Genomic DNA, 26,198 nt, shown 5'->3' with positions numbered 1-26,198 from the left:
TTTAGATCTGGGGCTCCTCCTTGGAGCCTAAATCATGTTATTCTGGTTTTCCAACAGGTTCCATTTGAGCCTCTGCATTCCGTTGACATTAAATTGTTATCTTGGAAGGTTCTCTTTTTATTGGCTATTGCCTCTGCGCGCAATGTGAGCCGCCTGCAGATAAGGCAGTTTTACGTACTAAATTAGGTTTTCTTCCTAAGGTTGTGTCAGATCGCAACATCAATCAGGAGATTGTGGTTCCTTCCTTGTGTCCTAATCATTCTTCATTGAAGGAACACTTACTTTACAATTTGAATGTGGTTCGCGCCTTGAAGTTCTATCTTCAGGCTACTAAGGAGTTTAGTCAATCTTCCTCTTTGCTTGTTGTCTATTTGGGGAAGCGTAAGGGGCAGAAGACTACTTCGACTTCCCTATATTTTTGGTTAAGAAGTGTCATCCGCTTAGCTTACGAGACAGCGGGACATCGTCTTCCTGAGAGGATAACGGCTCATTCCACTAGAGCAGTGGCTTCCTCTTGGGCCTTTAAGAATGAGGCCCTATGGATCAGATTTTTAAGGCGTCTACCTGGTCCTCCTTAAATACTTTTAAAAATTTTAGAAGTTTGATGTTTTTGCTTCAGCCGAAGCAGCTTTCGGGAGAAAAGATTTGCAGGCTGTGGTGCCCTTAGAATAGGGTCCGCCTCTTCCTTTTTGTTCCCTCCCGTTATTCATTCAGTGTCCTCTGGATCTTGGGTATAGTTTTCCCAATAGTGAGGAATGAAGCCGTGGACTCTCCCTATCTTAGGAAGGAAAACCTAATTTTTGCTTACTAGATAAATTCCTTTCCTTCCGGATAGGGATAGTCCACGGCCCCCGCACATTTTTTTTTTTTTGTCTATGGGCGGTCCCCTATTATTTATTTTATTCTTCTGGCACCATTTATACCCTAATGTTTCTCCTACTTTTCCTTGTTCCCTCGGCAGTATGACTGGGGTAATGAGGAAATGGGAGGGATATTTAAGCCTTTGGCTGGGGTGTCTTTGCCTCCTCCTGGTGGCCAGGTGTTGTATTTCCCAACAGTAAGGAATGAAGCCGTGGACTCTCCCTATCCGTAAGGAAAGGAATTTATCTGGTAAGCATAAATTATGTTTTCCCGTCGCTCTCTATCTGCTGCACCTCTCTGCGAGTTCCTTCATTGGCTCCCCATTCACAGCAGAATTATATTCAAAATTCTCACCCTTACATACAAGGCTCTCACCAACGCCGCTCTCCACTACCTATCCTCTCTAATCAACAAGTGTACTCCAGCCCACCCACTAAGATCCAACAATGACCTGCTTCTTGCATTTTCGACTATCATCTCTTTCCATGCTAGACTGCAGGACTTCTGTTGTGCAGCACCTACCCTCTGGAACACTCTTCATTGTGCTGTCAGGCTTTTTTCCCCTAATCTTTCTTCTTTTAAATGGTCCCTGAAGACACTTTTGTTCAGAGAAGCCTACCACCCAACTCAGTAATAAATTAATTTCACTTACCTAACATTTCCCTCATCTAACTCTGCATTAACATCTTTCTCAATGTTTCAGTCCTCACCTCCTGTTTCTCAACCTCCTACCCTTCTAGATTGTAAGTTCCGATGTGAATAGGGCCCTTAATTCTTCCTGTATGTGATTGTAAAAAAAATTCTTGTCTCTTACAAGTTTTATATCATTGTTTTATTTAAATTAATTGTACCCATGGACAGCGCTGCGAAATATGTTGGCTCTTTATAAATAAAGTATAATAATAATAATAAAAAAGTAAACATAACAATAAACCGATTTTGTTTTTGTGCAAAATTCTCAGTGTAGCCCTGCGTACAGCTAGATAAGCAAGTAGATATTACAAAAGTTCTAATGTCACATCATTTTTGCAGCAGAATAATGATCATGGGCAATAATCTGACTGGAGCTATTTTATTGTGTCTCCTAGCAACACTTTATGCCACCATTTGACCGCCAGATGCCATCATAAAAAGAAAAATAGTTAACTTTTTCACAAACTTTGGGTTTCAAACTATAAAATTATTTACTCACAACTACTGCAGTCATAAGACAAATCGTTGTATAAGTTTCTCTAGGATCCCTTTTGCTAAATGCAGATGCACACCACACCTCTGAAATTCCAGCAGTGAAGGCGTTAATCAGTTAGCTGTTATGGGAAACATGTATTGTCGTACAGTGATTACTCCCACCTGACACCTATTGCCTCTCTAATCCCTCCCAAACAGCTCTTTTCTTTCCCCCTTTACACTGGTCATTAGCATATTCCACCATCTTAGGTAGTGGCAGCCAATCTGCCAATATATTTATTTCTGTAGTGTAGAGATCCTTTCTCACCCGCCTGCCTCCCTGATTTCTCAGAAATAGCCCTTTTCCACCCCCATATACTGCACTGCCATATTTGTAACTTTTTTTTTACATTTTATTTTTCTCTGTAGTGTAGGTATCCCCCACCGCCCCTCTAATTGTTTCCTTTTCATAGTGTAGGGGCCCATCCCTTCCTCTCCCCTTCCAAAAATGCTTCCTTAGCATAGGGAACCCTCCCCTCATCCTTCCTGCGATAGACTGCCCACCCTCCTCCCTTTTTTGCTCCCAAACCTCCCACCTTACTACACAACTGATACAGACAGTAACATTGTCACTGTCTGTATCAGCGATCTGCCTTCATATAGTATGGAGCACGATCAGCACTCCCTTACTATATAAAGGCAGATTCCTTCTTCCCCCCGCTGCAGTTTCTGCTGTCTAAGTTGAAAGCGGAAACTATAGCATGCACTAAAGTGTTGGACGTGGGTACTACGCCAACACAGTACACTGGGCAAAGTACTATGTGACGTGATACCTACGTCCATTTGGCTTAAGGGGTTAACACCTGGCAAAAACACTTCCTTAGCTTAGGGAACCTTCTGTCTGCATCATCTGAGCAATTAGTTTATTTAGAGAGTTGACTTATAGCTGGTTTATGCAGTGACCATATGTTTAAGTGGCTATAAACTTCAACTAGTGCCTCTTTACAAGATAGGGTGATGGGTATATTGAAGCTGAGATGGTGTTATAGAAATCGATTTCTCATGTGCCTTGCATTTAGCCAAGTAGTCCAGTATTTTATATGGTCATTTAGTAAAATATATGTAATATACTGACCATTTAACTGATGGGGTCTGCATGGCTTCAGTGCATGGGTTGGATCTGAGATTTGGTACAAAGTGTTAACTGACATTTGCTTCAGGCAATTTTACCTTATGTTACGTCCAGTGTGGACACATAGCTGACAAGGGCTTCAGATCAATGGTCTCATTTGATGTCCAGTATGTGAATGGGTCTGACCTGCCTTCTGGTGTAGGCATATGGCTTACAGAAGCAGCAGGGCTATGAGATCTGATCTGAGGTTTGATCATGATCATACAAACATCCAGTAAATGATGGAAAGATTTTATATACAGAGTGTGCTTATATGTCACAGAGCTTTTCAGACTCCTAACCATAGAGAACAAGAGAATGTGAGAGGGATTTTGTGGTAAGAGAGCTGAGCTTTCAGGTAACATACAGTATGTGGGAACATCCATAATCTAATGGCTAAAGGCAGCACCACTCTTGGATGAACATGTCAATGGTAAAGATTCCCAATGAGTTAATCCTAATTAGTTATAGAACATGCCACAAATACTTTATATGTGTTTATTGTGTGCTGCTTTATGGGATTGTGTGCTTTATGTTTTGTTTTACACCCCACAGGGCTGTAACTGGTAGCCTCATTGAGGGAACACCTGGATATCTATTTTGCCTTCCTGAACACGAGCTACTGAAAACCTCAGTGCATGGCAGTTTGCTTCTCCCATTGACTCCTGCCAAGCTGGACACCTCTGCATCCTGTGAGGAGGCAGCCAGAACCGCACCTGCATACCCAAGTGACCTTAACCCACCTGCGGGAAATCCAAACACTCAGAACCATGAGGCACCCACAACAGCATCAATCAGCAACACCAACAATAAAGATGCCTGTACCATCACAGGTAAGCTTATAGTGAAAGCTTGGGTTGACAATTCACTACATTTGCCTTTATATGTGTTGTGCTTTTCCACTTCTCAAAGCCACTTACCATTTATTCAATATCATTCATTAACGCTGAGAACCTCAAGTAAAATGTTTGTATCTCAAACTACTAACAGTAATCAGTATATAGTGGTTAAAGGGACAGTCTAGTGCTAAATAAACTTTCATGATTCAGATAGAGAGTGTAATTTTAAAAATGTTTCCAATTTACTTTTATCACCAATTTTGCTTTGTTCTCTTGGTATTCTTAGTTGAAAGCTAAACCTAGGAGGTTCATATGCTAATTTCTAAGCCCTTGAAGGCCGCCTCTTCTCTCAGGGCATTTTGACAGTTGTTCACCACTAGAGGGTGTAAGTTCATGTGTGTCATATAGATAACACTGTGCTCACGCACGTGGAGTTGCAGGGAGCCAACTCTAATTGGCTAAAATGGATGTCTGTCAAAAGAACTGAAATAAGGGATTAGATACAAGGTAATTACAGAGGTAAAAAGTGTATTTATATAACAGTATTGGTTGTGCAAAACTAGTGAATGGGTAATAAAGGGATTATCTATCTTTTGAAATAATAACAATTCTGGTGTAGACTGTCCCTTTAATTCTGATTTGGCTTTGTATTTCATTGTTTTCTTGTCATGCTTGTAAGGCCAGTCAAGCTGATTATCAACAAGTAAAGCACAGCTGGGAGCCAGCCTAAACAGTTTTCATTTCATTATTTTTTCAGCTTACCATAAACCCCAGACCCATGCCCCACACACTCCTTAATTGACAATTATTATGACACAAACCCATGTCAGATCTTAAACCAGATCAGAGCCCACTTCACCCCCATTTACCAGTTATGAGCACCAGGCCAATGCCTCCAGCACCCCTTTTTGAATGTTTTGTGCAGACAGACAGAGTTAAACCCTCTGAACTCCCTACATTATTAATTGTAAGAATGCAGCTGACCTAAACCAGATCTGTACTACACACAGCAGACTACAGACCAAATAAACACTTCCGGACCAATGCGTCCTGCTTCCGTTATTTACCAGGTACAAGCACACCACTCTCAGTTTTGCGCACAGATCAGTCCAAAGCGAAAGCTCTCTTGCACCTTTCTAACGTAAAGGGATAGTAAACACCAAAAATGTTGTTGTTTAAAAAGATAGATAATCCCTTTATGTACCATTCCCCAGTTTTGCATAACTAACACTGTTATAGAAATATACTTTTTACCTCTATAATTACCTTGTATCTAAGCTTCTGCAGACTGCCTCCATATCTCAGATCTTATGACAGACTTGCATTTCAGGCAATTAATGTTGACTCTTAAATAACTTCACGTGCGTGAGTACAATGTTATCTATATGAAACACATGAACAAACACCCTCTAGCTGTGAAAACTGTCAAATGCCTTTAGATAAGAGGCGGCCTTCAAGGGCTTACAAATTAGCATATGAGCCTACCTAGGGTTAGCTTTCATCTAAGAATATCAAGAAAACAAAGCAAATTTGATGATAAGAGTAGATTAGAACATACCCTATCTGAATCATGAAAATTTAAAGGGACATAAAACACCTTGTAATTATGAGAAGAAGAAAAAAAAGTTGTGTTGCAGTAGACTAACATATCAAGTGACTGAAAGTTTCCAGAACAGATAAAGACTATTCTTTCTGTAATTGTTTTTTTAATGGCTTATTGTAATCTGTACTTTCTTAATGCATTGCTCTTTTGTTATGGAGCAGACTCCTAATATATCATGCAAAATGGCTGCTGTCTGCATACAGTTTGATTTTGCAATACTGTTCTTATTCCAGTTTTAAAGTCTAGTTTTCTTCTATTGGCAGTGAGAGTCCACAAGAACATTCTTAACCTATGGGAATTACTTTACCTGGCTACCAGGAGGAGGCAAAGACACCCAAACAAACTATAAATATCTCTCCCACTTCCCCTACCCTCTCAGTAGTTCTTTGCCTCGTATCATGGAGATAGGCAGAGAGAGGTGCTCTGTAAAGAAGAAATTAAGTTTAACAGGGAATGGCTTTCGTTGAGAGCCGGGGATCATATATCCATATAAATCTCAATAGAGCATTTGTATATATAATACTGCTTGACGCTGGGTCTCCCATGCCTATTTCCAGTCTTACTTTAATCCCCTGTCTGATAACGCAGTGTGTTTCACACTAAATTACAGACTTATCATGGGTAAGTTGTCCCCTCTCTCATGGCAACTTGTCTAATAGAGAGGTGGTGTTAAGTCTTATCCCTGTGTCTGCAATAAGTGTACTGTGCATACTCCGACCCCTTTATGACAGGTATCCAGCCATACTTCAGGCATAAGGCTGAGAGGGGTGCGCTTCATGCGTGCTGGTATGCAGGACACTGACAAAAAATATTAAAAAAAGTGTCTAACTGTAAAGAAGTTCACATAATAAAGGTGCCAGTTCAGGCTTCCATCCAAAGGTTAAAATCATATCAAGGATCAGCTCTTCTCCAAATGTAAATCCAGGATACTGCAAAAGAATAAAAAGAGACGGCGCTTCAATGGTGTAGTATTTCACTGCTCCACTCCACTACACACAGCTTCTCATACACGAATACTCACAATTTGAAATTCACTATAGTAAGTGCAATATAGGCAGACTGGGTGAATCAAAGTCCCCCAGCTAGCTCCCTCCGGTAAGCACAGCGTGCTCAGGAATAGAGAAAGACTCCACTAGTATTAAATCACCAAACCAATGTGATTCATTGTAAAAAAACAAACAAAAAAAAACCTCTAAGGCATAGGGGATTAGTTTATTAAAACTTTATTAAAACTAATTGTGTTTTGGTGAACAACTGTGATTGTTTCCTGAGAGGGAACAACCCAGCTTGATGTTGTCCTGCTTTTATACCTCTGATGCTCCGTCACTTGGTGCAGATGAGATTTTAGCATATTTATCTGCCTGTATTCTTTCCTAGGCGCTCCGGGCAGTGTCCATTATACCGCTTACTATCGTGGCAGAGGAAGTGGGCGGGTCCTCTGTTTGTGCGGCAGTCTTCTGTTTGGCGCACTTTGGGGAGCATCTGCTTCCAGTCTGGCCGCATCCGAGAGGTGTTTGGTCTGAGTCACAGCTCCCTTCATGCCTAGAGATTGCTGGTTACAGGAGGGACTGAGATGCATAAGCCAGAGCAAGTGGTGCTTAAGATATAAATATCTACATTCATATTTGTCACTTACATATTGGGTTCATTATTTGTAGTTGTTTATAGTGCACATCATTTTTTTTTTTTTTTTATTTCTTTTTATTGAGGTTCACCATATAATACAGCATAATCAAACAAAAAATATGATCTTTGTGGGTATGAACAGAAAAAAATAATACCTCACAATATAGAGATTTACATAACATGACATATAACATACGTGTATTAAATTTCTCCCACACCAAGATCAGGTAAGTAAAAAGAAAAATGACACAAAACACTTGTTCTTGACCTCACTTTTCCAAACTACGAACAATCCTTCCAAAAAGAAAGGAAAAAATCTGATTAGCTTACAATTAGTTTCTACTAAGTTGAAGATCTGCGTACCTCGGCATCGGAAAATACCAGAAAGGAAAAAAGAAGAAGAGACAACAACAGGAAAAAAAGCACGAAGCGCAAAAGGGGGAGGGAGAGGGAGCGGAAGGAGGGGAAAAGAGAGAGAGGAGAAAAAAAACAAACACAAAAAACCCCCCAAAAAAACAAAAAAAACAAAGGGTTAACCTATATCAAGTGGCCCTCTCTGTTAGCCATAACCTGGGTAAAACACCGGATATAATCAGATTTAAGAATGGCACTGCATTCTGGAAAGGTTTCAAAAAGTGACCCTGCTGCTCTGATGTCCAAGAACTGATCAGGCTTCCCCATTTTTTAAAATAGTTTTTAAACTGCTTTTCTGAATCGGCCTTAAGGTTCTGCCTTTCTACGAACATCTGGGTTTTGATAACATTAGTGACTTCCCTAATGCAGGGAGTTTCTCTTTGTCTCCATTTTTTAAAAAGTAGACTGCGTGCCACCAAAATAACTAAATTGACCAGCTGTCTATCCCCCGTATTGGCCGTCTTTTTTTAAGAAAAATACATGCTCTGCCTGTAACTCAATTTTACTCTGGAGATAGCAGTTCAACCAATACTGAGCCTTTGCCCAGTATTGCCTAACTTTTGGACAACTCCAAATACAATGTAACAAATCTGCCCCTGCCCTTTTACATTTGAAACAATTCCCTGCCTTTGACTCCGTCCACTTGGCCATTCTAGCTGGGGTCAAGTAAAAGTTATTTATGATTTTGCACTGTGACTCTCTCCAGCTAATACATGAGGTCGCCTCGGCCGCAAATTTAATACTTTCTGATATGTCCTCTCCTTGTAACCTATCAAAGTATTTATTGAATTTTTCCTTGGCAAAGTTAATATGTTCCAGTCCCTTAATTGTCAGAATTTTTTGATACCACCAGGAAATTGAGCGTTTCCCTGCTTGGTACAGCTTTAGGCCCGGAGCTATTTGAAGCAATCCCCATTCCGTTGCCACTTCTCTATTAGTTCTTTCAATATAATGGCGTATCTGCAAGTATGCATAAAAGTTATTGGTTGGGAGGTGATATTGTTCTACCAGACTCTGAAAGGTACAAATCAGGCCGTCCCTATCATTTTTTAGCTGCGCAAAATAGCTCAGACCCTTCTCCCTCCAATCAGAAAACACTTTATAGTTAAGACCTGGTGGGAAATCCACACACCCAATAATCGGTAGATATGGAGACACACGGAATTCCTGTCCCACTAAAGAGCAGTATAACTGCCACCCTTTAATAATATTGGTAAATGTTAACAATCCCTCTATATTCTGGGGCAGCTTCCTATATGGACAGTGTAACATGGCTTGAGGGCTGAAAGGTCTGATCAGCTCTGCGTCTAACATGTAATATGTTACGTATTCAGATTTGGTGAGCCAATCTAATCCGAATTTGGCCAGGGCTATTAAATTATAATGTTTGATATTTGGAATAGAAAACCCTGCAAATGATTTGGAGTTGCTCATTTTATCTATCGAGATTCTTGGTCTCTTTTTCCCCCAGATAAAAGAAGAGCAGGCTTTGTTATATCTGATTATATCCTTCCTCGTGACGAGGAGGGGTAGATTTTGCAACAGGAATAGGATTTTAGGAAATATAATTGTCTTAATTATCATACATCTGGCCGAAATTGACAGAAAAAATAGATTCCATTTATTAAGATCAGCTTGAATTTTATCAAAAAATTCCTTGAAATTTAATTGATACCATTCCCTAGGATTCCTGGCAATCTTGATCCCTAGATAGTTGATGGCCTTCACTTCTCTAAAAATATGATTAGAACTTTGCCTAGTTTTGTTGACCCATAGTAACTCTGATTTTTTGGGGTTGATTTTATAACCAGAGAAAGTGCTATACTCTGTGATAATTTTAAGGACACGTGGAATCGAGTTTACGGTATCTTGCAGAAACAGGAGTATATCATCAGCGTATAGGGATATAAGTAAGTTCTCCCTACCTATCTTGACTGGTTGTATTGTTTGCCGGATATATACTGCCAGGGGTTCTAGAGCGAGATCAAATAGTAGTGGAGATAATGGGCAGCCCTGTCGGGTTCCTTTCTCTAAAATAATGTGTTGTGTTAATTCCCCGTTCACTAAAAGCTGTGACCTGGGTTCCTTATAGACCATTCTCACCAGATCAACCAATCGGCCAGAGAAACCGAAATTTTCAAGGGAGGTTATGAGATGATTCCATTCAATGGAGTCAAAAGCTTTTTCAGCATCGATGGTGATTAGTGCAAAATCTTTTTTCTTGATGTTATGATAATCACTTCTGTGCTGTTGGCCGATCTGGTGAAAGTGATCTACTACTGTCAGGACTCTTCTCATATTCCGGACCGAGTTCCTGTTCGGGATGAAACCTACCTGGTCTGTATGTATCAGTTTACCTATGACACTCTTTAATCTGTCGGCAATAATCGACATCAAGATTTTATAGTCCTGATTTAACAGGGAAATTGGACGGTAAGCTGATAACTCATCTGGCTTTTTTCCCTTCTTATGTATCAAGGTGACAATTGAATCCGAGAAGTAAGGGGATTTTAAGGCTTGTGTTAGGAAATACTCATTATATAGGTTCTTTAATGTAGTGCCAATTGTACCTGATAGAATTTTGTAAAATTCGATCGGGAGGCCGTCAGGGCCTGCTGCTTTTCCAGATTTTATCCTTTGTATTACCTTCGCTATTTCTGAGTCTGTTATAGCAGCATTAATACAGTCTAAATCCACTGCTGATAGTTTAGGCAATTTAATTTTTTCCCAAAATTGTCTCTTTGCCCTTTCATCTATTCCACCACTGGTATAGATACTCTGAAAATACTTGTAAAATGCTTCCCTAATATCTGCAGATTGAGTTATTACCTTATTGCCATCTTTTATTGCTGCTATGGTATTTTTCTTTTGTCGAAACTTTACTATTTTAACCAGATGCTTGGCTGAAAGCCCCTGAAATCCTTGATACTTGGACCTCGCCTTAAGGTCTTCCCCTGCCCATTTCTCTCTAAAAAAAGTCCTCCCTTTCATTTTTAGAGGAGATATAATTACTCCATGTAGCTTGATTCGGGGATTGGAGGAATCTATTATATGCGTTTCTAAGCTGGTTCGCCAGTTGTAACTCTCTTGCTCTCAATTTTCGCGTTAGCTTAACCATATATCCCTTAATTTCTCCACGCATAACTGCTTTTCCTGCTTCCCAGAAAATTTCCGTTTTGTTAATATATTCGTTATTTAAATCACAATACTCTAACCATTTTGCTTTTAACCAGTTAGTGAACTGTATATTTTGACTCATATAAGCTGGAAAATAAAACGAGTTCCCGGGTCTTCTCACTCTCTTATCTGGCCAAACCCTCAGACTTATGATGGCGTGGTCAGATAACAAAATATCTGCTATTTGGGTTTCGGCTTCAAGCCTAGCTACTTGCTGACTTATCAAAAATAAGTCAATGCGAGAGAAACTTCTATGCGTCTTAGATTCGCACGTATATACCCGGTCGTCCGGGTGTTGCAACCGCCAAATATCATTTAATTTTAATGCCTTGATATAGTTCCTAAAGAATTTGGCCTCTCTATTATTTGCTTGACAGCCTCTAACTCTAGAACTATCCATCTCAGGGTATAGCGTAAGATTCATATCTCCCGCTATAATCAAGTTCTGCTCTACATGTGGTATGAGTTTCTGTTGGACTTTTTGCCAGAAGCTTTTCTCGAGTTTATTTGGAGCATATATGTTGCAAAAGGTCCAGCTGACACCCTCTATCTGCATCTGGAGGACTATATACCTACCCTGCTGATCACACTCTTGTTTTAGAATTTTATAGTTAACCTTTTTGTTTATAATAATGGCCACCCCACGCTTACGCTTATTACAGGAAGTCGTGACAATTTCTGCCACCCAGTTCACTTTCAATTTTTCTATTTCGTGATCCTTCAGGTGCAGTTCCTGCAGAAAAATAATGTCCGCCTTCTCCCCTTTCAACATTCTCAAAACATTTTTCCGTTTAGTGGGTTATTCCCCCCACATTCCATGACACTAACTTTAAAGGTTCTGACATTTTAATCTTTTAACCAGATACATATAAAGAGAGAGAGAAGAAAAGAAAAAAGAAAAAAAAAAAGAGGGGCCGCCCGTTCTCCCCCCCCCCACTTCCGCAGCTTTTTATTATACTGAGCATTTTAAAATTCTGATACATTCTCCTTGCCTTTAATAACCTTGCAAGATAGATATACCCAATTAAACATTTTGAGATTCAGATACAATCTCATTACCTTACGTGACCTTGTAACATAAAAATTCCCACTCAGACCTCTATGTTATTCTCCTGACAGAAATCTTGTGCTTCTTTAACTGAATTTAGTACCACTCTCCCTTCCATAGTTAAAACCGTTATTTTGGCAGGGTATATCATCGCTGTTTTAAGCCCAGCCTTAATTAACCCTGAACAAAATGGTGCCATAACCCTCCTCCTGGAGGCGGTCTCGGCAGAAAAATCCTGAAACAACAGGATTTTTTTTCCTTCGATTGTTAATGTTTGTATTTTCCTGTACTGTTGCATAATATTAATTTTGTCCTGAAAGTTCAGGTACCTAATTAGAACCATCCTGGGACGTGTGTTCCCATCCGTGGAAGACCTGACACTTCCTACCCTATGAGCTCGTTCCACCTGAAGTATGTCCCTGTCTGCCTGAATCCCTAATAACTTGGGGAGTGTGGTTGCTGCAAATTTCAAAAGGTCCTGAAACTCTCTACTCTCTGGGACCCGCACATTATTCCGGCGGGACCTGTCCTCCAGATCTTCCACCTTTAACATGAGTGCCTTGATTTTATCTGTGTTTTCCCTCATATTGATGTCTTGGATATTTAGTTTATCTTCTGTTTCTGATACCCTAGACTCTACTTCTGCCATTCTGACCGAGAAAAGCTTTATCTCCTGTGATAAATCTGCAATATCCTTCTTCACCAATTCAAACTGCGGCAGTAAAAGATCCGCTAATTGATTTATTGTCATCTGTGTGTCTTGATTAATAGAAGGGCTTTCTAAACTACTCTCAGTGCAAGTTTCTTGACCTAGTTTCTGTTTCCTGTCTTTCCTTACTGGCATGGCGGGAGATTTATTTTTTGGGTTTGTCATGTATTTGTCCATGAGGATTAACGATGTAGATTCCTCAAGGTAAATACAGTGTATACACTACAATCTGGGACAGAGATAATCTAACTTTCCTTACACAGTCGTCGTGCTTATATCTACTATTGTGTACCTCTTTTCCTACTGTTCTCCTGTGCCTGTTGAATCTATATGATTACTATTTTTAGGGTTTCGTAAGGGCTCTGTCCTATTATGGACCAGTTTAGCGATCTTATTGTGGGATAACCAGCGGCCCTTCTTTATGTGCTCGTGCTTAGCTCAACTTTACCCAATACACTATTGTGTGGTCGTGACAGGGTTATATTATAATTCCTAATTCAGACCTCTATCTAAGTTCCCCTATTCCCCCCTCCTGACTCCTTACCCTTATTGTCTGTTAATTATTAAACTTGTGATTAATACCCTGTGACAAAAACTGTGGTAAGTAAAGAAATTAGTGAGTTTTCTACTTATAGGAGGATTCTTAAGATTAATTTCTCTGTTCCAGAGCGCTCTTTACCTGGCTCTTAGAGTTTAATACAGAAGGGCATGACAGCTCTCTATCTGATACATTTTTTGGTCTTGTTCTGCTGCCCCGGTATACCAAAATATAGATTTTTTCCCCCTGGTGATTGGGCTACAGGCACCTGCAATTTACCTCCTACAGCAGCCTGCTATTTAGCTTTTTCTGCTAAGCTAATAATGTGTGTGGTATGTTATGTTAACTTACTACATATTTCAAATATATGAAACCATACACATTTAAAATAGAAAACAACCAATCAAGCAGATAAAACAATATACCATATGTCAGAAAACAGAGGCTTTTGCACCGTTATAAAAAAAGCATAAGAGACAGAAAGTAATACCTTGCTAATATGTAGGCACCATGTCCTTTGAAAGCATTATGTCCTTTGACAAAAATTATGAAAAGCCTGCTATCTAATCTTCTTCATTATATTTATACATAAATTCTGCTTCTGATTACTTCAACCTGCTCTGTGCCGGAGCCGTTGCTTGCCAATACCTGCCAGAAACACACACTTTTATGCAAAACCTCAAGTTTTTAATGTCTGTTAACTTATTTATCAGTCCTCTTGAATTAGGCCAACCTATAGTGTGTCCTCGGCCGCTTTAAAGACACTTTGCAGGCTGATGTTTGGCATGCAGTTCTGACTATCTTTAATTTTCTTCTTTGGCAGAGAGAGTTTAGTTATAAAATGTTTAAACACATTGACTTCTCAAGTTTATATAACTTCTTTGCCAATCAAGTTACACTGTTGTATACACTACTCCTTATTCACGATACTCTTATTCTCGTTGAAAAAGTAGGAGTTCGTTGTTATAGCAGAAATCATCAGCCTTAACTTATTAAGAGGAGCTCCTATACTCTATAACAGGCTTAATTATAAAGGTGAGTCCGCAACTTGCAATATGCCAAACTGATAAGTCTTGCAGAGTTAATATCCTTTTACGGAAAGACACCACCTAGGCTTACAGGGAACCAGCTCTTTTAGCTTTACTTCAGGGTAAGTCTTTGCCACAAATCAGCAGTTTTTCTCCCTCTTACTTACCCCCGGACCTCTTCACGGCGAGCTGGGCTGACGTACCTTCTAGGCGGCTCTCTCTACCGCCCTTTCTCGGACTGTGTGGAATACTTCGGGCCTCCATGTTACAGTGTGATCAAACACACACTCCTCGCACACTGCCCGGCCCGTGGATATGACGTCACCTGCCTTCGCCGACTTACTTGGGGGTAAGGTAACACCGCACTCAGCTGTTTCCGTGAGACCACGGTTCCCTCTTGAACGGTGAATATCTCTGTGACAAATTCTTGCAGCTTGCTTGTAGGTACTGGCGGCACTCCACCTGGGCTCGTTCTTAGCCTTCTCCCGGCTGGACTCGCACCTGGTCTTGCCACTGCGAGAACTGCGGCTTTCACCACACACGGGACGTCTCTCTACCAGCTCCAACACACTTCCAGGCACTCTGCGCTTAAGTGTACTTTGATCCTTGTCGATGCGACTTGGCTTGTCTTTTATATGCAGTTTGACTATGTTTTGTGGCTGAATCCAGGCAGCCAATAAAGGATCTATGGACTTCCTCCTGCCACATTAATTCCCCGGGGCAGGGTGCTTCTTTCCCCCAACAATAGGGCTCTGTGGCTGGGTGTCTGCTCGTGTATTGCTCCACAGTCCAGGGAGCTTAGAGCGTGCACTCCTTCCTCCACGCTCCACCCACAGGAAGTCGCACATCATTTTTAAGAACATTTTCCCTTCAGGGGACACCTTTCTTATCTTTCTTAGAGGGGCTGGGTATAGGTCTTGTCTAAGAAAAGGGGGGCTTCTTTTGATTACATTACACTCTCTTTTCATTGTAAGCGATGGAGAGTACTAGGACTGAAGCCATCGAAGACATGCCTTTTGAGGAAAATCCCTCAGGCATTTCTTTTTCATTGGATAAGTGTTTGCTGTGCAAGACAATCACTGTTTGCCCTCCTGCAACTTTGTGGTTCATGCTTGGCATAAGTTCTATTGTCTCATCCTCAGGACCCAGATCCATCTCCCAAGGTGGATCAGCGACCGATATATATCACGCAAGGTGGCGTAACAGAGTTTGCTCCTTAATTCAGAGCACAACTACAGTTGGTGGTTACTGAAGCTATCTCAGCTATCCCGCTGATACATACTTCTTCCAGCTCTTTTTCCAAGGGCAGCACTGTAGTTAGCCCTAGGGTCATTCGACAGTCTTAGGAGTCTGATTTAGCCTCTGAAGGAGAGGTTTCGTCAGAGGATTCCTCTCCTGAATCAGGTTGTTCACAATATTTGCATCAATACTAGGAATACTGCTCTAGCAGTGTTAGCCAGAAGTGCTCTTTGGCTGAAATCCTGGTCTGCTGACAGGTCTCTAAGTCTAGACTTTTGTCCTTGGCCTTTAAGGGTAAGAACCTTTTGGACCAGTTTTAGATTCTATCATTCCCACAGTTACTGTTGGTAAAGGTACCTTTTTACCTCAGTACAAAAAAAATAGACCCAAGGGGAAATCTGGGGGGGGGGGGGGGGGGGGCGTTTTCGTCCCTCATGCCAAAACAATATCTTGAGATCCATTTTTCCCCAGAAGCCAGAGTCCTCTAAACTGACTTGGAGACCCAACCCTGTGTGGTCCAAGTCCAAGCAATATAAAAAATCTACAGAGACAAAGTCTGCATAAAGGTGCGTCCCCCGATTCGGACTTGGTTCTGGTAGGGGGCAGGCTTAGCCTTTTTCAGGAGGTGTGGCCTCAGTCTATTCAGGGGGTCATGTAAATCGTTTCCTAGGGTTACAGAATAGGTTTCAAGTCTCAACCTTTCCCAGGGGAGGCTTGTTCTGTCAGCCAGAGGTGCCCCTACCTCAATTTTGTCTTGACATTTTGTATGTCCTTTTATTTTTATGACTAGCCAATAAAGGTTAAGTTTTAAGTCTAACGCTCTCTTGTATTCCTTTTTTGTGGGACTGTTCTATTGCCTGTGAGAGCGTTAGCACCCTGCCACGTCCCTTTGCTGACTAACTCCAGGAGGCTAGGGGTGTTTGCACATATTGAGACCTGAATAACGGAGGCTGCGCTGAAACTTGAGAAAAGGAAGCTACGTTGAACTAGAGAGGATTGATATCGACAGCGGTAGCTCTATATGTTCCCTACCTGTTGCCCTGCCGTAGTTGTTGCTGCTGTCCGGTTGGAGGAAGCTCTTGTGTGACATAATTTGCGTCAACCTGGTTTGGCGTTGGTACACGCCCCCTCTGTGGAAGAACCGGTGGAGCACTAATAGCAGCTGAATACAGACACATCACGCACTGAAGGTATTACGAAGGGAACTCGCACCACTTTGCTCCGATAACAGATGGATATTCCCTCCCAGAACTTTACCTAGGTCCGTGAGTATACAGAACTTTGTAAGGAGGAGGTGAGGTCTATACCGTTTCAGCTTATATGTTATCATCAGTGACACTTGTCTCTCCATATTTACCTATATTTGCCTACATCATTTAAGAGCTGTAAGGATCTGGGACTTTTGTGTGCTTCTTTCACTCCTAGCATTCCTGTACTATAGCACTTTTGCATAGCAAGTGTTAATGTTGAGTTGGGACGTTTAATAAGACTTTATTTTGGTTTTTCTCCCTTTTCCTCTTGTTTGGTATATTGAGGCTTGTTCTGTCCCACATTTCCAAGCGACCAGGAAAAAGGTTAGCCTTTCTTCGCTGTATAAGAGATTTGGAGGATATGGGCGTTATTGTTCCAGTACCTAGTTCTAGTCAGCCTATCTGATTGGGGAGTGGGTCTGAGGTCATTTGAGAGCTCAGGGGCTTTGGTCTACACATGCGCTTCTTCCCACCAATGTTCTGGAACTTCAATACTCTTCGCTCAACCCCATTCATTCTTTACCAATCTCACAATGTCACGGCGGTGACATACATAAACCATCAAGGGGCACTCTTAGCTACCTTGCAATGAAGTAGGTGTCCTGCATATTGAAATGGACGCAACCAAATCGTTGTTCGATTTCAGCCATCCACATCCCAGGGGTGGACAACTGGGAAGCAGACTATTTAAGCTGTCAATCTCTTCACCCAGGGGAAAAGTCTCTCAATCATGAGGTGTTCATTCAATTGATAGTTCATTGAAGGTGGTCTGAGATAGATCTGATGGTGTCCCAGCTCAATCACAAGCTTCCACGCTATGGCTCCAGGACGAGTTTACACATGCTCTGACAGCCCCATGGCATTATCATCTTGTTTACCTGTTTCCTCCAATTGTACTCCTTCCCCAAGTGGTTGCTCATTTCAAGCAGGAGGGTGTCTCTGCAATCCTAATAGCTCCAGCATGGCCTCGACGGACTTGGTTTGCGGATCTAGTCAGGATGAGCAGTGTTCGTCCATGGTGCCTTCCACTTTGACAGGACTTGCTCATACAAGGTGCATTCTTTTATGAAAAAATCTTCAGTCTCTCCACTTAACTGTGTTTGATCTTAGCTCAGAAAAGCTTTTTCTGAATCTGTCATTGATATTTTCATTCAGGCTTGTAAGCCTGTTACTAGGTGGATCTATTATAAAGAAGATGCGCTGTGCAGCAAACCACATTCAGTTGGATATAAAAGAAAATGTTATGTTTATATATTAAAAGGATTGATTCCTCATTTGAATACAAAATATAGCACAACAATTAAAACAATCTTATGTTGTAAAAAAATATGTTAAATAAACTTAAAAATCAAATAAAACCACCGGTGGTTATAACAAAGTGAGATACAAACTGATTTTAAAAATTATCTTATTTTTGAAGTGTAGTTATCGCAAGTGTATTTATTATAAGGTATGGAAGTTGTACCTTTCCTGGTGTTCTAGGAATGGGTTTTCCTGGCATTCTATGAGAATTCTCAAGATTTTACATTTCCTTCACAAAGGTTTAGAAAAAGGTTTGTCTGCCAGTTCTATTAAGGGTCAGATTTCTTCGCTTTCAGTTCTTTTACACAGGAAGTTGACTTGTTTGACTAATATTCAATCCTTTGTTCAGGCTCTTGTAAGGATATGGCCATTTGTTAGACCAAAGATTCCTAGTTGGAATCTCAATCTGGTTCTCAAGGCATTGCAATCTCCTCCATTTCAACCAATGCATTCTATGGACATTGAGATATTATCTTGGAAAGTGTTATTTCTTTTGGCAATCTCTTCAGCAAGAAGAGTTTCAGAATTATCTGCCCTTTCTTTTGATTCTCATGATTTTTTACCAAAAGTTGTTAGCAGTGTTAACAGTAAAATTGTTGTTCCTTCTCTTTGCTCAAAACCAAAGTCTTCAAAGGAACGACTTTTACATAATTTAGATGTGGTTAAGGCTTTGAAATTCTATTTACACGCTACTAAGGAATTTTGTCAATCTTACAGTTTATCTGTTTTGTAGTCAGAGATTACAATGGATTATTACAGTCCAAAAGATGCATAATAGTTCAAAAGGGTGGCCACATTTACAATCGTTCACACATGTGTGAGGGTCAATTTTGTGAAAATGGGGGTTGTGCTGGTGGCACGTGGAGAGAAACATCGTGGAAAGGTCTCCTCTGCCTTGTCTCTGTTCATGTGTGCAAAGTCCTGAGAGAAGGCTGATATCAATAAATGCTGCAAAACTGAAGTCCTTTTTCTCCAGTGCAAATATACATAACATACTGCATTTAACTGTCTATACCATGCATGCAAATATCTACATCTACATCCCCTAAAGAGTCATAACCAGTTGTGCAAAGATGGTAATTGGGGGAAGGAAAGGGCGGGGGAGGGGGGGGAGGGAATGCCCGGCCGGGGCACTCTATTAAGTTATGGCGTGTCCGAAAAAACGGGGACCTCCGGTGGCTGGAGGGTTTTGGAAAGGCAGTCCCAGTAAAACTGGACATTGTGGAAAAAAGTTAAGTTGCCAGTCCGATAATAGGAGTACTCCTCCGCAGCTAAAAGTTCTGAAGTGAGGGAGATCCATTCCTGCATCTCAGGGATGCGAGCAGATCTCCAGTGTCGAGCAACCAGGGCCCTGGCGCTATTTAAACCGATTTGTATTAATTTCCATTTATATTTGCATATTTTTTCCGGTTTTAGATTTAAAAGGGCAAGGGAAGGTGATAAATTAAATGATGCCCCCAGTAGTTCCCTAAGGGCCATCTCTACTTTTCTCCAAAATGGGGATATAGAGGCACATTGCCACCAGATATGGGACATAGATCCAGCGGATCCACATCCTCTCCAGCAGGTCACCCCCGCGCCCGGATAGATTTGCCTTATTCTCTCTGGTGTGAGGTACCAGCGGAAAAGGACTTTGTGGTTGAGCTCCAGGGACCTGGGCAATGATGAAGACTTAGCTGTGTGGAGTAGGATATCCTGCCATTGTTCCTCGGAAAATTCTGTGCCTAGTTCTCTCTGCCAGTGTAATCTACATGAAGGGAGTTTCGGTGTAAGTGCCGCGTCGAGCATCTTTTTGGACAATGACAGGGAGCCGCGGGGCGTAACACCGGTCAGGCAAAGCCTTTCATATTGTGTTAGGTTTCTAAGTAAACTGTCCCTATGGGGTGATATGTTTAGTAGGTGTGTGAGCTGTGCATATTTGAGCCAACCCGAGAAAGCTCCGCCCGCCGTTTCTGCGAGTTGTGTGCGGGTCTTTAATTTGTTGTTAGATACCAGGTTAACAAAAGGTGTTGTGTGTTCTCCTCCTGCCAGGTTAGGTTTCTCTGCCAATAAGCCCCCCACAAACTCTGCATTATATGATATTGGTGACATTGGAGAGATGGGGGACGAAATGCCTTTTATTTTAGAGCGGATCCTATCCCAAGTTCTAAATAAGTGGCCATAGAGCAGGGATTGCCCCGCCACGGGGGGTCTAGCCGTGTTTTTAATCCAGCTAAGTGGGCCAATACTTGGTGTCTTTAAGAGGAAAGAGTCAATGGATGCCCAAGCCTTAGTGTTTGTTGTATTGTGCCATTCAATTACCCTCTGCATAACTACAGCCTGGTGGTATGCCAGTATTGACGGGACCCCAAGTCCTCCCTCTCCCAGTGGGGCTGTGATGAGTTTCCTGCTAATACGCGGTTTAATGTTTCCCCAAATGAAGGAGTTTAGCATTGTCTGTATTTGGCTTATGTAAGTATGGGGTAAGTGTATTGGTACAGTTTGTAATATATAGAGAATCTGCGGGAGGGCAGTCATCTTGACAGCCTGTATCCGGCCCCACCACGAGATTGGTTTATGTTGCCAATTGTCAAGTTCCTTTTTGATCTTGTGCATGAGAGGAATGTAGTTGTGCTTAAATAGTTTGTTGCATGTTGGCGTGAGCTGTATCCCTAAGTACTTAAGTTTGTCATGGTTAAGCTTATATGGGCAACAGAGGCGTAGGGCTTCGTAAGATCGTTTTTTTAAGTTAATGTTTAGGACTTCTGACTTCTGCGCATTAATAAGGAAATTTGTGTGTGCACTAAAACGATCAAATTCTTCTAGTAAGTAAGTAAGTGATGTGCTTGGGGATGTCAAGAGTACGAGGACATCATCCGCGTAATGGGTTAGCTTATAGGTGTTAGGGCCCAATGTTATGCCTGTTATTCTAGGGTTGCGTCGGATATGAGAGGCCAGCACCTCCATGGATATGGCAAAGAGGAGCGGGGACAGGGGACAACCCTGCCTCGTGCCATTACCGATTCCAAAGCTATCAGATAGGACACCATTCGCCTTTATTTTCGCTGAAGGTTGGGTGTATAAACTAAGGATTCTACTGGTCATTAGGTCACCCAAGCCAAAGGCGGACAGGCACGAGCGCAGAAACTGCCAGTCCAGCCGGTCGAAAGCTTTCTCCGCGTCAGTGGATATTAATATAGAAGGGGTTTCCGACCAGCTGGCATGCTCAATTAATTGGATTACCCTAATGGTGTTATCCTGCGCCTCCCTCCCTGGGATAAACCCTGTCTGGTCTACATGGATTATTTGAGGGAGAATTGAATTCAGGCGGGTTGCTAAAATTTTTGCATAAATCTTAATATCAGAATTGAGCAAAGATATAGGCCTATAATTCTCTACTTTTTGGGGATCCCTATCCGCCTTTGGCAGGACTATAACATGTGCTTCTAAGTTACACTTGGGCCACGATTGTTTTGTGTCTATTGCTGTAAACATGGATGTTAGGTGCGGGGCCAAGAGCTGTCTATAATTTTTGTAGTATAAGTTTGTAAACCCGTCAGGGCCAGGGCTTTTGCGTGGGGGAAGGGATTTTATTGCTAAGAGTACTTCTGAGGACGTGATGGGAACTTCTAATTTCTGCGATTGTTCTGCTGAGAGGGCCGGGAGGTCAGCCTCCGCTATGTATTGTTCTCGCGCCATGGGATTCGCTGCTAGTGGCGGTTGCGGCAGGTTATATAGTTTGCTATAATACGCTCTGAATTGTTCTACAATTTGGTGGCTGCTTAAGGCTTGGTTGCCGGCCGAGTCAGTTATGCTGTGTACATACGAGTTAAGCTTCTGCTCCCTAAGGGATCTCGCCAGGGATGGCCCTATCTTATTGGAGTTGGCTAGATACATTTTCTTAAGGTATAGTGCTTTAGATTGGGCTTCTTTATATATTAGGCTATTTAGTTCGTTTCTGGCCCTTCTGAGCTCGTCTGTTATGGACCTATCTATCGGGGATACCCTGTGGCGTTGTTCTATCTCTCTGATCTTTTGTATCATACAGTTATAGGTTTCCCGGTACCGCTTAGTTAGACCTGCCTTATGTTTGATCATTTCCCCCCTAATGACACATTTGTGGGCTTCCCATAGTGTGTGTGGGGAAATATCTGGGGTGCTATTGAGAGCGAAGTATTCTTTTATCCTTTCTGCTATATGCTTAGAAAAAACTGGGTTTTTTAACAGGGATTCGTCTAATCTCCATGTATATGGGGTTAGGGGTTTATCGGACCAATTTAAGGTTGCCGACACTGCAGCGTGATCCGACCAACTAGTGGGCTCAATATCAGCGTCTTTCACTAAACTATAGGTACTTTGATCTGTGAAGATGTAGTCAATGCGCGAATATCGCTTGTGAGGGTTAGAGAAGAAAGTATAGTTTCGCTGGCTCGGGTGCTTAACCCTCCATATATCTATCAGGGCAAGTTTGTGAGTGAATGATCTAATGTCTTGGAGGGTTTTAATGGGGGTGCTGCCTCGACCCTGGGAACAATCTACTTCCGGCTCCAGTGCCACATTACAGTCGCCAGCTATAATTAATGATCCTTTCTGAACCTGCAGTATCTTGTTTGTTATTTTTTTGAAAAATTGAGCCTGTTTCAGGTTTGGGGCATATACATTGACCAAAGTAATTGGTCGGTTATATAGGAGGCCAATGAGGATAAGCCATCTACCGCCCGTGTCCGCCTCCAGAGTGGACAGCTGGAACGGCAACGACCTATGGATCAGGATTCCCACCCCCCCCCGTTTATCTGTTTGCGAAGCTAAATATGTAGTAGGGTAATCCTTATTAGTGAACCTGGGGGAGTTGTCCCTCGAAAAGTGTGTCTCCTGCACAAAAACCAAATCCGCTCTAGCCTTTTTAAAGCAAGAGAGCGCGACAGACCGCTTTGTGGGGGAGTTCAGTCCCTTTGTGTTTTGAGAGTCCAGTTTAATGCGGTGTTGTCCCGCGTGGAGGGTTCTCTGGTTTCCTAATGAAGCCATACTTTCTTCTGTTAAGTGTGATCAGTCCACGGGTCATCATTACTTCTGGGATATTACTCCTCCCCAACAGGAAGTGCAAGAGGATTCACCCAGCAGAGCTGCATATAGCTCCTCCCCTCTACGTCACTCCCAGTCATTCTCTTGCACCCAACGACTAGATAGGATGTGTGAGAGGACTATGGTGATTATACTTAGTTTTATATCTTCAATCAAAAGTTTGTTATTTTAAAATAGCACCGGAGTGTGTTATTACCTCTCTGGCAGAGTTTGAAGAAGAATCTACCAGAGTTTTGCTATGATTTTAGCCGGAGTAGTTAAGATCATATTGCTGTTCTCGGCCATCTGAGGAGTGAGGTAAACTTCAGATCAGGGGACAGCGGGCAGATGAATCTGCATAGAGGTATGTAGCAGTTTTTATTTTCTGACAATGGAATTGATGAGAAAATCCTGCCATACCGATATAATGTCATGTATGTATACTTTACACTTCAGTATTCTGGGGAATGGTACTTCACTAGAATTACACTGTAAGAAATACATAAAGCTGTTTAATAACTAGAGATTATGTTTAACGTTTTTGCTGGAATGTAAAATCGTTTTCATTTGCTGAGGTACTGTGTGAATAAATGTTTGGGCACTATTTTTCCACTTGGCAGTTGCTTAATCTGTTTTTCTGACAGTTTCTGTTCTCCCTCACTGCTGTGTGTGAGGGGGAGGGGCCGTTTTTTGGCGCTTTTACTATGCATCAAATATTTCAGTCAGCAACTCATTGTATTCCCTGCATGATCCGGTTCATCTCTACAGAGCTCAGGGGTCTTCAAAACTTATTTTGAGGGAGGTAATTTCTCTCAGCAGAGCTGTGAGAATTATAGTTTGACTGAGATAAAAAACGTTTATTCTGTAATTTGTTTCCTGCTTTCAGAATTTGTTATCTTTGCTAATGGGATTAAACCATTTGCTAAAGTTGTGTTGTTTACAAGGATTGAGGCTATAACTGTTTCAATTTATTAATTTTCAACTGTCATAGATCTTCTGTGCTTCTTAAAGGCACAGTACGTTTTTATATTATTCTAATTGAATTGTATTTCCAAGTTGCAAGTTTATTTGCTAGTGTGTTAAACATGTCTGATTCAGAGGATGATACCTGTGTCATTTGTTGCAATGCCAAAGTGGAGCCCAATAGAAATTTATGTACTAACTGTATTGATGCTACTTTAAATAAAAGTCAATCTGTACAAATTGAACAAATTTCACCAAACAACGAGGGGAGAGTTATGCCGACTAACTCGCCTCACGTGTCAGTACCTACATCTCCCGCTCAGAGGGAGGTGCGTGATATTGTAGCGCCGAGTACATCTGGGCGGCCATTACAAATCACATTACAGGATATGGCTACTGTTATGACTGAGGTTTTGGCTAAATTACCAGAACTAAGAGGTAAGCGTGATCACTCTGGGGTGAGAACAGAGTGCACTGATAATATTAGGGCCATGTCAGACACTGCGTCACAGGTGGCAGAACATGAGGACGGAGAACTTCATTCTGTGGGTGACGGTTCTGATCCAAACAGACTGGATTCAGATATTTCAAATTTTAAATTTAAACTGGAAAACCTCCGTGTATTACTAGGGGAGGTGTTAGCGGCTCTGAATGATTGTAACACAGTTGCAATACCAGAGAAAATGTGTAGGTTGGATAAATATTTTGCGGTACCGACGAGTACTGAGGTTTTTCCTATACCTAAGAGACTTACTGAAATTGTTACTAAGGAGTGGGATAGACCCGGTGTGCCGTTCTCACCCCCTCCGATATTTAGAAAAATGTTTCCAATAGACGCCACCACAAGGGACTTATGGCAAACGGTCCCTAAGGTGGAGGGAGCAGTTTCTACCTTAGCTAAGCGTACCACTATCCCGGTGGAGGATAGCTGTGCTTTTTCAGATCCAATGGATAAAAAATTAGAGGGTTACCTTAAGAAAATGTTTGTTCAACAAGGTTTTATATTGCAACCCCTTGCATGCATTGCGCCGATCACGGCTGCAGCGGCATTCTGGATTGAGTCTCTGGAAGAGAACATTGGTTCAGCTACTCTGGACGACATTACGGACAGGCTTAGAGTCCTTAAACTAGCTAATTCATTCATTTCGGAGGCCGTAGTACATCTTACTAAACTTACGGCGAAGAATTCAGGATTCGCCATTCAGGCACGCAGGGCGCTGTGGCTAAAATCCTGGTCAGCTGATGTTACTTCTAAGTCTAAATTGCTTAATATACCTTTCAAAGGGCAGACCTTATTCGGGCCCGGGTTGAAAGAGATTATCGCTGACATTACAGGAGGTAAAGGCCATGCCCTGCCTCAGGACAAAGCCAAAGCCAAGACTAGACAGTCTAATTTTCGTTCCTTTCGTAATTTCAAAGCAGGAGCAGCATCAACTTCCTCTGCACCAAAACAGGAAGGAGCTGTTGCTCGCTACAGACAAGGCTGGAAACCTAACCAGTCCTGGAACAAGGGCAAGCAGACTAGGAAACCTGCTGCTGCCCCTAAAACAGCATGAATTGAGGGCCCCCGATCCGGGATCGGATCTAGTGGGGGGCAGACTTCTCTCTTCGCCCAGGCTTGGGCAAGAGATGTTCAGGATCCCTGGGCGCTAGAGATAATATCTCAGGGATACCTTCTGGACTTCAAATACTCTCCTCCAAGAGAGAGATTTCATCTGTCAAGATTGTCAACAATCCAGACAAAGAAAGAGGCGTTTCTACGCTGCGTACAAGAGCTCTTGTTAATGGGAGTAATCCATCCAGTTCCACGATCGGAACAGGGACAGGGGTTTTACTCAAATCTGTTTGTGGTTCCCAAAAAAGAGGGAACTTTCAGACCAATCCTGGACTTAAAGATCCTAAACAAATTCCTAAGAGTTCCATCGTTCAAGATGGAGACTATTCGGACAATTTTACCTATGATCCAAGAGGGTCAGTACATGACCACTGTAGATTTAAAAGATGCTTACCTTCTCATACCGATTCACAAAGATCATTATCGGTACCTAAGGTTTGCCTTCCTAGACAGGCATTACCAGTTTGTGGCTCTTCCATTCGGATTGGCTACAGCTCCAAGAATCTTCACAAAGGTTCTGGGTGCTCTTCTGGCGGTACTAAGACCGCGGGGAATCTCGGTAGCTCCATACCTAGACGACATTCTGATACAAGCTTCAAGCTTTCAAA

The 26,198-nt window shown here is 41.8% G+C and overlaps 1 protein-coding gene across 1 annotated transcript in view; it reads left to right on the top strand.

Annotated features, from left to right (window-relative positions):
• The window catches only part of HAP1 (huntingtin associated protein 1), a 311,504-nt gene that overhangs the window by 77,125 nt on the left and 208,181 nt on the right, over positions 1-26,198 (top strand). Inside the window, 1 exon segment of the mRNA XM_053698816.1 lies at positions 3,755-4,032. Within this exon segment, the coding sequence (XP_053554791.1) occupies positions 3,755-4,032 (278 nt within the window).

Source organism: Bombina bombina, chromosome 1, assembly GCF_027579735.1.
Source record: "Bombina bombina isolate aBomBom1 chromosome 1, aBomBom1.pri, whole genome shotgun sequence".
Lineage (NCBI taxonomy): Eukaryota > Metazoa > Chordata > Amphibia > Anura > Bombinatoridae > Bombina > Bombina bombina.
Note: the sequence above shows the minus strand (reverse complement) of the source record. Positions and strands in the feature narration are given on the sequence as shown.